General features: G+C 40.0%; 1 protein-coding gene across 1 annotated transcript in view; it reads left to right on the forward strand.

Moving 5' to 3' along the window:
* AQP9 (aquaporin 9) overlaps positions 1–15,013 on the forward strand; it is a 63,475-nt gene that overhangs the window by 19,499 nt on the left and 28,963 nt on the right. Inside the window, exons 2-4 of the mRNA XM_019657542.1 lie at positions 7,983–8,109; positions 12,971–13,108; positions 14,203–14,321. Coding sequence (XP_019513087.1) covers positions 7,983–8,109; positions 12,971–13,108; positions 14,203–14,321 — 384 coding nt within the window. The remainder of the gene's footprint in view (positions 1–7,982; positions 8,110–12,970; positions 13,109–14,202; positions 14,322–15,013) is intronic.

Genomic DNA, 15,013 nt, shown 5'->3' on the forward strand with positions numbered 1-15,013 from the left:
GCAGCAAAGCTATCATTTAAAATTGAAGGAGGGATAGAGAGCTTCCCAGGCAACAAAAAGCTAAAGGAATTCATTACCACCAAGCCAGTATTACAAGAAATGTTAAAAGGACTTTATTAAGCAGAAGAAAGGAGAAAACAAACAAAAAAAAATGAAGATCAAAAATATGAATAATAAAATAGCAATAAATATGTACCTATCAATAGTCACTTTAAATGTAAATGGATTAAATGTTCCAATCAAAAGACATGGGGTAGCTGAATGGATAAGAAAATGAGACCCATGCATATGCTGTCTATAAGAGACCCACCTCAGATCGAAAGACACACAAAGACTGAAAGTAAGGGGGGAGGGGGATAAAGATATTTCACACAAATGGAAAAGAGAAAATAGTTGGGGTATCAATAATTATATTGGACAAAATAGACTTCAAAACAAAGACTATAATAAGAGACTAAGAAGGACATTACATAATAATAAAGAAATCAATCCAACAAGAGGACATCATCTAGTAAACTTATGCACCTAACATAGGAACATCTAAATATATAAAACAAATACAGTAATACCTCTGTTTGTGAGCATAGTTCGTTCCAGAAACAAACTACTCATATTGCAAGACATCGCTCGTTTACCAAGTTAAAATGTATTATTAGGTTGGTGCAAAAGTAGTAGCGGTTTTTGGCATTACTCATAATGGCAAAAACCATTATTACTTTTGCACCAACCTAATAGAAATGTTTGCTCGTCTTGCAGAACACACGCAAACCGAGTTACTTGCAATCCAAGGTTTTACTGTATTGAATCACATAAAGGCAGAGATCGACAGTAAAACAATCATAGCAGGGGAATTTAACACCTGACTGACACCAATGGACAAATATTCCAGATAGAAAATCAACACAGAAACAGTGGCCTTAAATGACACACTAGACCAGATGTACTTAATTGATATTTTTAGAGCATTTTACTCCAAAGCAGCAGAATATATATTCTGTTCAAGTGTCATGGAACATTTTTCAAGATAGACCACATGTTGGGTCACAAAACAAGTCTCAATAAATTCAAGAAAATTGAAATCATATCAACTGTCTTCTGTGACCACAATGGTATGAAACTAGAAATCAATTACATGAAAAAAACAGAAAAACATACAAACACATGGAGACTAAATAATATGCTACTAACTAATGAATGGGGGGCCGGCCGAGTGTCGCGGTGGTTAAGAGCTGGCTTGGGACGCCAGAGGGCCCCAGTTCGGATCCCACATATGAAGGCCAGTGACACTGCCCTCTACAGCTAAGATGCTGAACAACAGCTCAACCTGGAGTTGGGCTGCTGTGAGTCGCCGGCGATGGTGTAGGCTGCAGCCCCTGTGGCAGTGGGTTGCCATGGGCTACTGTATGTAGCCAGCAGCCTCCATGAGCAGCCGTCCAGAAGCCGGCGACTGATCTGCCTCGCCCAGGGAGAGCGCAATGATGGTGCCAACTTGGGCCAGTGAAGCAACGTCCTCCACAGCTAGACTGAAGAACAAAATGACAGTAACTTGTCTGTTCTCCTTCCCCCAATTCCCAGCACTGTTCCCATTTCCCCAATTCCCCAATTAAAAAAAAAATCTTAAAAAAAATAATAATGATGAATGGGTCAGCAATGAGATCAAGGAAGAAATCAAAAGAAAACTTGTGCTGGGTATAAATGTCTAACTATTACATTGCTTTGCACACCTGAAACTAATCTTTAAAAGATATGAAAGAAAAAACAAACACTTGAGACAAATGAAAATGACCCAAAAAGCTATGAGACATAGTGAAAGCAGTCCTAAGAGGGAAATTTATAGCAACTCATGCCTACTTGAAGAAACAAGAAAAACCTCAAACAACAGTCTATCTTTAGACCAAAGGAAACTAAAAAACAGAACAGCAAACCAAGCCCAAAGTGAGTACAAGGTAGAAAATAATAAGATCAGAGCAGAAATAAATGAAATAGAGACAAGAAAACATACAAAAGATCAATGAAACCAAGAGCTGTTTTTTTAAAAAGATAAACAAAATTGACAAACCTTTAACTAGACTCATCAAGAAAAAAGGGAGAGGGCCCAAATAAATATAATCAGAAATTTAAAAAGTGACAACTGACACAACAGAAATACAAAAAAATTTAAGAAAATACTATGAGCAACTATATACCAACAAATTAGACAATCTGGAAGAAATGAATAAATTCCTAGAAGCACACAATCTTCCAAGCCTGAATCAAGAAGAAACAGGAAATCTGAATAGATTGATTCCTACCAATGAAATTGAATCAGTAACCAATAAGCATCCAACAAACAAAAGTCCTGGACAAGATGGCTTTGCAGGTGAATTTTACCAAACATTCAAAAAAGAATTAACACCCATTCTCAAACTATTCCAAAAAACCCAAGAGGAGAGAAGGCTCTCAAGCTCATTTTATGAGGCCACCATTACCCTGATTCCAAAACCAGATAAATTAAAAAAAAAAAGAAAACTATAGCCCTGTATACTTAATGAACATAGACACAAAAATCCTCAACAAAATATTAGCAAACCAAATTCAGCAATACATTAAAAATATCATACACCACAATTAAGTAGAAATCATTCCTGATATGCATTGTTGGTTCAATATCTGCAAATCAATTAACATGATACACCACATAAACAAAATGAAAAATAAAAACCATATGGTCATATCAACAGACACAGAAAAAATATTTGACAAAATTCAGAAGCCATTTATGATAAAAACTCTCAGCAAAGTGGAAATAGAGGGAACATACCTCAACATAATAAAGGTCATATATGACAAACCCATACTAACATCGTACTCAATGGGTAAAAGCTAAAAGCATTCCTTTTAAGATGAGGAAGACAAAGATGCCCATTTTCACTACTTTTATTCAACATAGTACTGGACGTTCTAGCCACAGCAATCAGATAAGAAAAAGAAATAAAAGGCACCCAAGTGGGAAAGGAAGAAGTAAAAATATCATTATTTGGAGATGATATGATACTATATAGAGAGAACCCCAAAGATTCCACCAAAAAATTACTAGAACTGATAAATGAATTTAGTAAAGTAGGAGGATACAAAATTAATATTTAGAAATTGGTTGCATTTTTATACACCAATAATGAGCTATCAGATATTAAGAAAACAATCCCATTTACAATGCATCAAAAAATAAAATACTTAGGAATAAATTTTACCAATGAAGTAAAAGACCTATACTCAGAAAACTTTAAGACATTGAAGAGAGAGATTGAAGAAGATAAAAATAAATGGAAACATGTACATATGTTCATGAATAGGAAGAATTAATAGTTAAAATGTCCACACACCCCAAGTCAATATATAGATTCAATACAATCCTTATCAATATACCACTGGCATTTTTCACATAACTAGAACAAATAATCCTAAAATTTATATGGAACCCTAAAAGATCCCAAATAGTCATGGCAATCCTGAGAAAAAAGAAGAATGCTGGAGGTATCATGCTACCTGATACCAAATTATATGACAAGGCTATAGTAATCAAAACAGCATGATATTGGCATAAAAACAGACACATAGATCAGCGGAACAGAATAGAGAGCCCAGAAATAAATCCATGCCTATGTGGTAATTTAACCTATGATAAAGGAAGCAAGAATATACATTGGGATAAAGACAGTTTATTCAATAAATTGTTCTGGGAAAACTGGACAGATACATGCAAAAAAATGAAACTGGACCACCTTCTTATGCCATATACAAGAATAAACTCAAAATGGATGAGACTTAAATGTAAGACCCGAAACCATAAACTCCTAGAAGAAAATATAGGAAGTAAACTCTCAGACATTACCCTTAGTAATATTTTTACTAATATATCCTTGTTGCAAGGAAAACAAACAAACAAACAAAACAATGGGACTACATCAAACTAAAAAGTTTTTTCACAGCAAAGGAAACCATCAACAAAACAAAAAGACATCCTACTTAATGGGAGAAGATATTTGCCAATGATACATCTGATAAGGGGTTAATAATATCATATATATATACATATATATATATATATATATATATATCATACAACTCAACACCACAAAAACAAACAATCCAATTAAAAAATGGGCAGAATACCTTAACAGACATTTCTCCAAAGAGGACATACAGATGGCCAATAGACATATGAAAATATGCTCACCGTCACTAATTATCAGAGAAATGCAAATAAAAACCACAATGAGATACCACCTCACTCCTGTCAGAATGGCTATTATCAATAAATCAACAAACAACAAGTACTGGTGAGGATGTGGAGAAAGGGGAACCCTGGTGCACTGTTGTTGGGATTGCAAACTGGTGCAGCCACTATAGAAAATACTATGGAGTTTCCTCAAAAAATTAAAAATGGAACTACCATATGATCCAGCAATTCTACTCCTGGGTATTTATCCAAAGAAATCCAAAACAATAATTTGAAAAATATATGCACCCCTATGTTTACTGCAGTGCTATTCACAATAGCCAAGATATAGAAACAACCAAAATGCCCATGAATAGCTGATTGGATAAAGAAATTGTGGTATATTTATACAAGGGAGTATTACTCTTTCATTAAAAAAAATGAAAGCTCACGATTTGCAACAACATGTTTGGACCTAGAGGATATTATGCTAAATGAAATAAGTCAGACTGACAAAGACAAATGCCACATGATCTCAGTTTGTATATAGAATCTAAAGAACAGAATAAGCGATCAAACAAAACAAATAGACTCACAAATATAGAGAATAAACTGACAGTTACTAGATGGGAAGGGGGTAGGGAATAGGTGAGACAGGTGAGGGATTAGAAAGTATAAATGGATAGTCGCAAAATAGTCTCGGGGTTGTGAAATACAGTATGGAGAATATAATCAATAATATTGTAAAGACTGTAGGGTGTCATATGGGAACTGGAATTTTTGGGGGCATCACTTCATAGATTATATAAATGCCTAACCATTGCACTGTATGCCTGAAACTAATATAAAATAATACTGAATGTCAACTATAATTAAATATATATAGTCACAGGATGTAAAAGTACAGCATAGGAGATATAGTCAATGGTATTGTAATAGCTATGCATGGTGTCAGCTGGGTAGTAGACTAGGTGGGTTATCATTTTGTGAGTGGTGTAAATGTCTAATCATTATGTTGTTTTGTATACCTGAAACTAATTAAAAAAAATAAAAACGTGGAAATAAAAGAAAAGCCTTACTTTAACTTTCCAATTTTAAGCATTAAGTCTTTGGACAATTCCTCAAATATGATACAGAACTCAATGCATTTAAAAGTAGAAAATTAATGTCAAAATTTTACTGCCTTCAGGGGTAAAAAAAAAGAACAATCATAAAAAAATACTAGTGGGGTGAGCTTTGGAGGTATTGGGCATTTTAGAATGACCACTGAGATTACTTCTTTGACTCTGGTTCAGTTAAAGTTACTAAAGAGGCAGACAGGGGTGGGGCAACTGCTTGACTTCTTAGGTCTTAGTGTTAAGAATAGAAATGAGTCACGGGATATGGAGTACAGCATAGGGAATAGTGTCAATGGCATTGTAACAGCTATATAAGATGTCAGAGGGGTAGTAGATTGGGGGAGGGATGTTATCACTTTGCAGAGGAGTGAAATGTCTAACTATTCCATTGTTTTGTACATCTGAAACAAACAAACAAACAAACAAAAAGATATGAGTCCTGATAAGCCTCCCAAATGCTGGCCAGTGTCACAGGAAATCTATGTGGCTCGTGGGTGTGGTTCATCAGTATGAAAAAGGCCCGTCCCACCATTATCTCAGCCTACTCATCCCAGACTAGGCAGGTTTGTTTGGTCAGCAATGGGGAGATGAGTGTACCTTCTGCTGAGGACCACAGAGTTGAGAGACACTGTGAGGAAAGGGAATAATAAGAAAGAACAAGAGCAGAAAGGGTTTTCCTTTGCCTTCAGGTCTGGTTTTCCTCTGGCGAGCACTTGGTCATCTAGTGGAAGTTGTCTATGCAAAGACAGCCAGAAATGAAGAAAATAGAAATCAATTAATAGATTTTACATGAAATGAAAAACGTGCACTAATCACTAACATGTCTCATTGATCTCTGGGAGAAGAAGGGAAATAGGGCTGAAAAGGACTTTTCTCTAGGTCATTGGAAGCTTTGGTGAAATAGCACAAGTTGTTGGGTATATTTTTGAACAAGTGTTGTCACCAGTAAAGCCACTTGTCCTGGCACAATGACCAGAGCCTATAAGGTGGCTCCTAAGTGGGCTTCAGCCTCAGTCCTTTCTCCTCAGACTGACGTATCTAGTTTCCAACGAGGCCTTTGATGCTGGGTAGATTGGTAATACAAGGCTGCTGCCTAGCATATCCAAGTCCTTCAACATTCCCAGACAGCCCTTCACTTTCAATATGTAGATAGGATACTGGTACCTCCATCCTACATCCTGTGGAACCCCAATGTTCTCCCTGCATATTTCCATGAATTCTTGGGGGAATTGGTTTCTTCTGTTGACATCTTGCTCCATCCAATGTGTCATGGTTAAGAGCACAGGCCTCTAAGACAGACATGGGATCAAATCCTGATTCTGTCACTATTATTCTTATTGTGTAACATTGTGCAAATTGCTTGGCTTTTCTCAGCCTCAATTTCCTCATCCACAAAATAAAGATAATGATACTTCCCTGCCAGGGTGATCATAAGTTAAGAATTGGACAATGAGGAAGTAATACAGGAAATGCACTTAGCATGGAGCCTGGCACGAATAACACACCAAATAGATGGCAGCTGGAGTTTGTTTTCCTTTATTCACACTACTCTAATCAGATGAGTAAAGATAGCAAGCATTTCATACAGCCTTTACTCCAAAATCCATGACATTGTTTCCCAAGGAGCTTCTTCTAACTTGAAAATTTTTCAAGAGCTCTATAGGATAGGAACCATTCTTAATTATGAAAACACTGAACCACAAAAGGTAGACACAAGGCACGTTATTTTTTCCTTCTTTGGACATTGTTTGATATGCACATAGAATCACAGACCCCTTGCAACAATTACAAGGTTCCTTGGTGATCTCTGGCCCCAGGTTACATACATTTACAAACACTTTTCTAAGGAATTCCTAACATTCATCAAGTACTTCTTTTCTGAAGGGCTCAGTATTTACATACTCACTGAATAAATATTTATTGAGTGCCTGTTATGTAATGGGTGCTGTGCTAGGGACATCTTAATCTGCACTTTAAAGTAAGTAATAGATTTGAGAAGGGTCAAATGAAATTAAACCTGTGGGCTTATTTTTCTCTCTCACCATCCCCATCAGCTAGGTTTGCTATAATCCCTTAATCACATTAGGTTTTACATTGTGTTCAGTAATTAGCTTGTCATAGGGGTCGTGGCTCATTTGGGAACTTCCCAGCATTTCCAACTGATATTTCTTAGAAATGACACATCCCACTTTTCACAGTTTCTCCCAAAACTAACTTTTTCTCTTGAAAAGGCATTTGCACTGTGTTTGCTTGTTTTCTGTTTGTGTTGATATTTTAATATCTTTCATCGAATATTATTTGAGCATGGAAGAATATAAGAATATAAAGAAGACCCAGCTGCCCCAGTAGACATTATAGTCTTAGTGGGGTGTCATAAGGCAAAACGGAATATAATGAAATGACATTGTAAGGAAATGGTAGAAAAAACAGAAGAGCCCTTGAGACCTTAAGTTGTAAGAGAAAGTTCCACAAAAAGGTAGGATTTTAGCTCAGTGTTATGGATAGATTGGGTTTAGTTGGGAGAAATTTCAAGGAAAGGAGATTCTGTGAAGCCTGTGGCAGCTCAATCCATGAGTTTGCTTAAAAAGTACTTCTTGTTAGTGTGATTTTCCATTGTCTTTGACAGTGGCCATCTCCCTTACTTGTTGAGTTTCTTCTCATTCCAGGTCCTTGGATGTGGCTGTGTTGCCCAAGCTACCCTCAGTCGAGGACACTTTGGGGGAATTGTCACTATCAATGTTGGATTTGCAATGGCAGTTGTAATGGCCATCTATGTGACTGGAGGTGTCTCTGGTAAGTCATTAAAATAATTATACCTACTATCAACCCTTTCAATGTGCTAGCACAGTGCTGGGTGCTTTATATACCTTCATTTATTCAGATCTCAGCAATCCTGCAAGAATATGTATTTGATTCTATTTTTAGAGATGATAAAATTAAAATGGCCAGCAAATAGCAAGTGACTCGTGCCAAGGCAACATTTAGCAAGAGACAGAGATAGGGCTTAGAACTCAGAACAGACCAATTCCTAAATCTGGCCACTGAATCATATTCCTCATCTGTCAATACAATCTTTTACTTGCTCTACCCATGCTTGCAAATCACTTCCCAGATACCCTGTGAATAGCCCAGTGAAGACTGCCACTCCAACAGAGGCAAGTTCCTGGACCTTTACCCACAACAGTCAGAGATAGTCTAGGTCATTTACAAAATGGCTGGTGCTTTCATGGAAGTACAGTTCTGATCCATAAGGACTTAGTCTAATTCTGCCCCAAGTGGTGGGCAGATTAGACACCATTCTCAAGGCTCAAGAAGCAAAATGAAATGATGTTTAATGCAGCCTGGGAATTTAGGAAGGGATTGTGAAAATGATCCAGTTCCCAAAGTCTCTGGGACTCTTTCAGCAGCCTGCTCTGGGCGCTCAGACCACCAAGACGAGGCTATTGGTGATAAGGGAGGAGAGGGAGCAGGGGATGCTGGGCGGTGTGCTGGCTGCTGTACATGCTTTAGCTCCTCTCTCCTCTGCAGCAGGACTGAGGCAGGTATTGGTGTCTCCACTCTACAGAGAAAACTACAGCGCTGAGGGATTAAATAAATTGCTGGAAGTCCCACAGCTGGTAAAGAGGCCGACTAAAGATTTGACCCAGGTCTACGTGACAGCAAAGCTCAAGTCCCCATTATTACACTACATTTATAGTGGTCTGTGATGGGAAAGGTGTTACAGGCAAGGCCTGCAGTTCAGCCAGCTGGCTGGTGACAAGTGCTGCCTTGGGAGAATTGGAGAATGATGGCTTAGGCTCCCTTGGCTTCCTTGGGCTAGGTACCTGGAACAGTCATTTGCTGGCTGGCACCCTTTCCATATCACAGTCAGACGCAGATCCTGGGACAGTCCAGGTTACCGAATCCTATACATGTAATTTGTGTAGCATGACCAGTGTTTCTGTTCAAACTCTTGCCAAGCCTTTGCTCTGATCCCAGCACCATATGGCCTACCTAAGGACAACCAGGGGGTCACCCTGAATGTGCCAAGGCTTTATTACAGTGCAGGACTCAACACCAGACACAGGACACACTCCTGAATTAAAAGAAGCACACAGGATGCTCCACTGATGCCGCCTACATGCTCCCACTACATCCATACAAGTTTGGTTTCCACAAACCGTGCAATAGAAATGTGAGCACATTTTCAACTAGTTCCTTCCTTCCTTCCTCCCTCCCTCTCTTCCTTCCTTCTTTCCTTTCTTTCTAAGATGGAGATGTGGTTGGGAGTATTTTGCTTGCATGACACCCTGAACTGAACATCATCAAATATTTGCTCAGGATTAATTGGTTCCAGACCCTACCAATATAGCTACCACCCTTCACCTCCACTGTCCATGTCTGTTTGTATCCATTGATATACTTGGGGATTTTGGCAGTCACCATAGGAGGGAAAAGAGCAGGGGCCAGCCAGAAGGGGAAGAGCGAGTGAAGGTTGGCATGGAGTCTTCCCATCTGGCTGGCCCCTGGAGGAGGGTTAAGCCCCTGTGCTCAGAGGGGTGAAAGCCAGAGCCGATGGGACTATTTTCACTAGAGTTGTTTCTGCGTGAGGGTTGGAGGCAGCCAAATTTTTTTATGGGAGACTGCAAGGTCCCAAAAATACAAGTAGAACAGTTTCTGAGCCTGGCTGATAAAAGGTAGCACTGGATTGGAAAGGGAACTTATCTCCCCGTCTCTGTATGGAACCTAGCGCTATTCAGGCTCCCTGAAAGCTGGTGGCCTTGGGAACGTGCACAGACAACACACTGGCCCACCAATGACATCCACGCAGACTCAGTGTTGGCTTCAGCAGCTGCAGGAATAGGAGAGGAAGATTGTGTGTGGGAGGTGACTTTCTCATGGTGGCTACAGCCAATATTACCGATTTGTGGGTACCTGTGAGGCCTTCTATGAGAATTCAAAAAATAATCAACATATATTGGGCAAAAACAAATAGGATCCCATTTTGTGGTCACAGACTGGTAAGGTAAGCTGACATCTGGTTTTGAAATACAAAACATTACCTTACTGCAATAAAATTATTACGCCCCGCTCCCCTTGTGAACATGCCAGTGGTCTGGCAACCCAATCCAGCCAATCAGAGAGCTCATAATGCCCTCATGATGTAGTGTCCCCCACTGAGTGTTATGTTGCCTGTTTTTACCTAGGCTATGGTGGTTGTTTCTGATGCAGCATTTTATAAGTAATATAAATGCAACAAAAAAGCAAAATAGTTTTGCTTAATAACAAATAAAATATTAAGGCTACCTCTATTGTGGAATTGCCTGTGGGTGGATGGAGGAGGGGACTTGTCTAGAAAACCTTGAAAGAGTTCAGCCTGTTCACATGAGACTTTCATCTCAGGCCTCATGGGCTCTGGCTGCCCCTCCGGGCTCTTAATGGGAATAATCTGATCATCACGACAACCTTTGCAGGGCCAAACTTTGAGTGCAGCACTCTCTGACTCTAGCACTCATGTCCTTTCCAGCACACTGCTCTGCCTCATCCTTCGGGTAAGCCGGAGTGACCACTGATCTCTGCAAGGAGAAATTTTCCTCAGGGCTTTGCCAAGCACCGTCCCAGACACACCCTCTCTGACCACCAAACAACTTTCCCTCTGTAGACCTCTGTGACCTGAGCTATATGGAGAAAGGCCTCTGACTCTTTCTTTCTTCAACTTCCATACCTTGAATACCTATCAAATGTGAAGTCCAAAGTGAATAATAGTTCCTGCCTCGGGGTGGTTATGAGGTGTGAAAAAGCATAAACTTACCTATACGAAGTTTTATTTTAGAAGAGGAGTTTGCTAAATATTTCTCCCATTGGTAGACTCATTTCTTATGACCCCTTGTCCTTTCACAATGGGTCCCTCCCAGCTGGCTGGGTGGCAGCTACTCTTCAACTGGCCTTTGGGAGAAGAGGAACAAGACCAGCTTCAGGAACTTTCTACTGCCCTATGTGCTCCCTGCTCAGAACCTGTTTTAAGTTTTCTTAGTACACGGTGCTACCAGTCTTCAGAATTGTGACTATTGGACTTAAAAGTAAAAGTTAACGTGTTTTTAAGTCTTCAGGAAATCATCTGTGCTTTGATATATCAGCATTTTCTTGCTCATATTAGCCCCTGAGTGGCAGGGGCAGGTGTAGAAAGGACCCTTGTGGTTTACCAGCAGCCAGAACCCCTCCCTGCTGCAAACCTACTTTGGCTTAGAGGCTCAGGAAAAGCGTAATTTTTTTCAGAGGGGAGAGCTTCCAAAAACAAGCTCAACTGTAGGTTCTGTGGAGGGTAAAATGTTGAAGTATCGTCATCACTTTTGTTTACAACTATTTCTACAACCTAAACGCCCACATTTCAGTGTGGTCACATTGACAGTAACTCTAATTCCCTCTCTACACAAAATGTCATCTATACTCTTCAAATGAACATCTTTTGTGCCTAGGAAGTGAGCCCATAGATTCAAAGATGATTTTTGAAATTCTTTTTTTTCTCCTGTCCACTAAGGCAGAGAAGCCATTATAAACTTGATGAACAAGTTCTGGAAGTGGTATAATGTAGAACATAAATTCTAAGAGTTCAGATAAGCCTGGATTTGAATTCTAGTTCCACTACTTTAACCATGGGGCCTTAAGAAAATTACTTTAGTTCTGTGCCTCAGTTTCCCCACCAGTTAACTGGAGTAGTGCCCATCTCACTGTGTTCTTATGCAGATCAAGTGCATATAATATCCCTATGATAGCATCTGGCAAGTGTTCTAAATGTTGGTACTAGCAAAACCAGTTGGGCATCTTAGTGACTTACTACAGAGCAAACTCTCTATCTGATCTTGTGGCTAGATGAGAATAAGGAGGCTGATTTCTCTACCCATAATTTAGGTTGGGGTGATGGAAGTGTTGCTTCATTTCTGTATGAGAGAGAAATATATTCTTTATGCAAGGGAACTGCAGAGAATCCATTCAGACACTGTGATTGACTCAAAATAAACTAAATCCCTTACCTCAGTAAGAGGCATAGCCCACCAACCAAAGGTTCATTTCCCTTAAGGAGATGTTTCTTTTCAGTCCTAAGATTGCTTTTATATCCTCTGGACATGGACTGAGGAATGGCTAGATATAGATAGATTTAAACCTTGTAAGTATATTGTGTATTAACTTTAAAAAAATATATTGAAGTTAACAGTTTACATCAATCTCTTTGAGGTTATTGCTTTATAAATAGAGAAAGCCCAGTAGGTTAATAGATGATAGATAGATAGATAGATAGATAGATAGATAGATGATAGATAGATAATGAAACACTTGAGTACAAATTTCTTTCTATAGCTCACTCATTTTTCAGTGTCTAATGATGTCATGAGGATTATTAGTCCTCCCTTCCTCCCCACTCAAATGCTCCCTCTCTCTCCCTCTCTGTCTCTCTCTCTCTCTCTCCCTCCTCCCCTCCCTCCCTCCTTCTCTCTTTCTCTCTCTCTCACACACAATACACACACACATACACATACACACAAGATTCTGTGTCCTCATATATAGTTCTCTACCTGGAAGACTGAGTTCTGCCTGAGGTCTCTAGAGAAGGTTTTCTTCATAATAATTCTCTCTAACCTGCCCTCTCACATTCCTAATTATCTTATCTTCTTTGCAGGTGGCCATATCAATCCAGCTGTGTCTTTTGCAATGTGTCTCTTTGGACGGATGCAATGGTACAAATTGCCTTTTTATGTGGGAGCCCAGTTCTTGGGAGCCTTTGCAGGAGCTGCAGCCCTCTTTGGTATCTACTATGGTGAGTAAGACCCCTGAGTCTAGAGGTTAGGGAGAACTGGGCATAATTTGAAAGTCTGAGCTACTTGGTAGGAAGAGGTGAAATAAGGCAAGAACAGGAAGCATATACAATTGACAGGGAATTCTAAGAGTTTTAAGTTCTAAATAATGGGGCCAACATTATCATTAGGGCAAATTCATGAAGTCTCTTAATGAAAATAGTCACAACTACAAGGGAGACAGAACTTAAAGGAAGCCTAGATAGATTTAGGCCCAACCAGTGCTACAAGGTAAACACGTACAAAATAAGCAATAGGCAGGTGGCTTCTCCATGGCTTTCTCTGATTTGGCTGGGAGAGGAGGTGCTGATTGGTGACAAAGGGTGTGACCAGTAAGTATTTAGAGAAAGAATCTGGAGCAAAGTCTTTGAAGGAAGGGACACAGTAGAGAAATGGGCTGGGTGGGGAACCTCTGCCCTCTTCTGTCCAACAGCCAGGGCTTCTGTTCGGCAGCAGTCCTAGGGGACAAACACAGTGCTGACGATCGAAGATCCAGACTCCAGTTCTGTGTGACCTAAATAAGTAGCCGTGTGACTTAAATAAGTCACCTGACCTTATTAGTGTCAGTTTTCCTCCTGGAAAAATGAGGGAATTGAACTGTGGTAGGAGACCTGGGGTCAGCACAGGCTGTGTGGGCACTGCTTGTCTCAAGGGCAACTTCCACACTGTACCACAATGCCCTCCAATTGTGCACTGGTATTAGGGGCTACTGAGAAACCTCTGAGAATTAGGAATTCTGCCTAGAGTAGGTCCAAGTTCTACTTTGGCTTTTGGTGAATCTCAAAAATTCCAACAGGACCCACTAGCTAAGGATTTGGCTCAAGTTTAGAATGAACCATTGAGGGCAGCCAGGGCTTTCTACTCTTGACCCGCCATGCTGGGACTTCTCTGGGCAGCTGTAAAACTATCATACTCTGAAGTGAAGAAAGGCACACAATATGGATCTGCTAAAATGCACGTGAGTGTCTGACTGCAGCTGGTTAGCCCAAGACCTGGTGTAGGCCTCCCTCACCCCTGTTCAGAGAACACTCACATGCAACACCTCTGTCTTCCACAGATGGACTCATGTCCTTTGCTGGTGGAAAACTGCTCACTGTGGGAGAAAATGCAACAGCACATATTTTCGCAACCTACCCTGCTCCATATCTATCTCTGGAGAATGCATTTGCAGACCAAGTAAGTGAACATTCAACAAAGACCTAACTTTGATGAAAAGACATGATTTCATAACTGTATGGAAGCCCCATTGGCCTATCAGAAAGGAAAGGCTGCATGTTTCCAAAGTCACAGAGGTCACTAGGCAACACCCAAGCTTTTTCTTGACAAAGCTTTGCCTTGGTCGAATTTGATACCATTAAAAGAGTGTTCTACTTCCTCTTTAATGCATACACTTGTTTCATATCAGTTGAGGTCCAGAAAAAGTAGATGGCTGGACATTTCAACCCCTGCAGGGGCAAATGGGGTTTGCTTCACTCTTATGTCTCTTTTGTGCACATGATCTAAACGTGGAAACCACAAGACAAGACGTTTCAGTCTCAATTCAAGGACTGTGAATTGTGGTAGTTGAGCCTTAGGGTGGTATCACAGATCCTCTGTGTCTCCCTATGTGCATAGGTTTATCTAAATGCTCAAGGTAGTAGACTCATCAAAGTGTTTCTACCGTATTGACATTTAAACAAGCTGCATCCAAGAATCTGTGGTATAGCCAATAGCACGACTATTCTGGTCAGTTTGTGGCAGGATCAACACTGCCAGTTTGACAGACTCTTCCTCCCTTAATGTACCCCAAGAAGGCTGCTGGTTGGGTTGGTCAGGGCACTGGAAGGAAGGAAGGAAGGAAGGAAGGAAGGAAGGAAGGAAGGAAGGAA

The sequence above is a fragment of the Hipposideros armiger genome, unplaced genomic scaffold (assembly GCF_001890085.2).
Source record: "Hipposideros armiger isolate ML-2016 unplaced genomic scaffold, ASM189008v1 scaffold_276, whole genome shotgun sequence".
In the NCBI taxonomy this organism is placed as follows: Eukaryota; Metazoa; Chordata; class Mammalia; order Chiroptera; family Hipposideridae; genus Hipposideros; species Hipposideros armiger.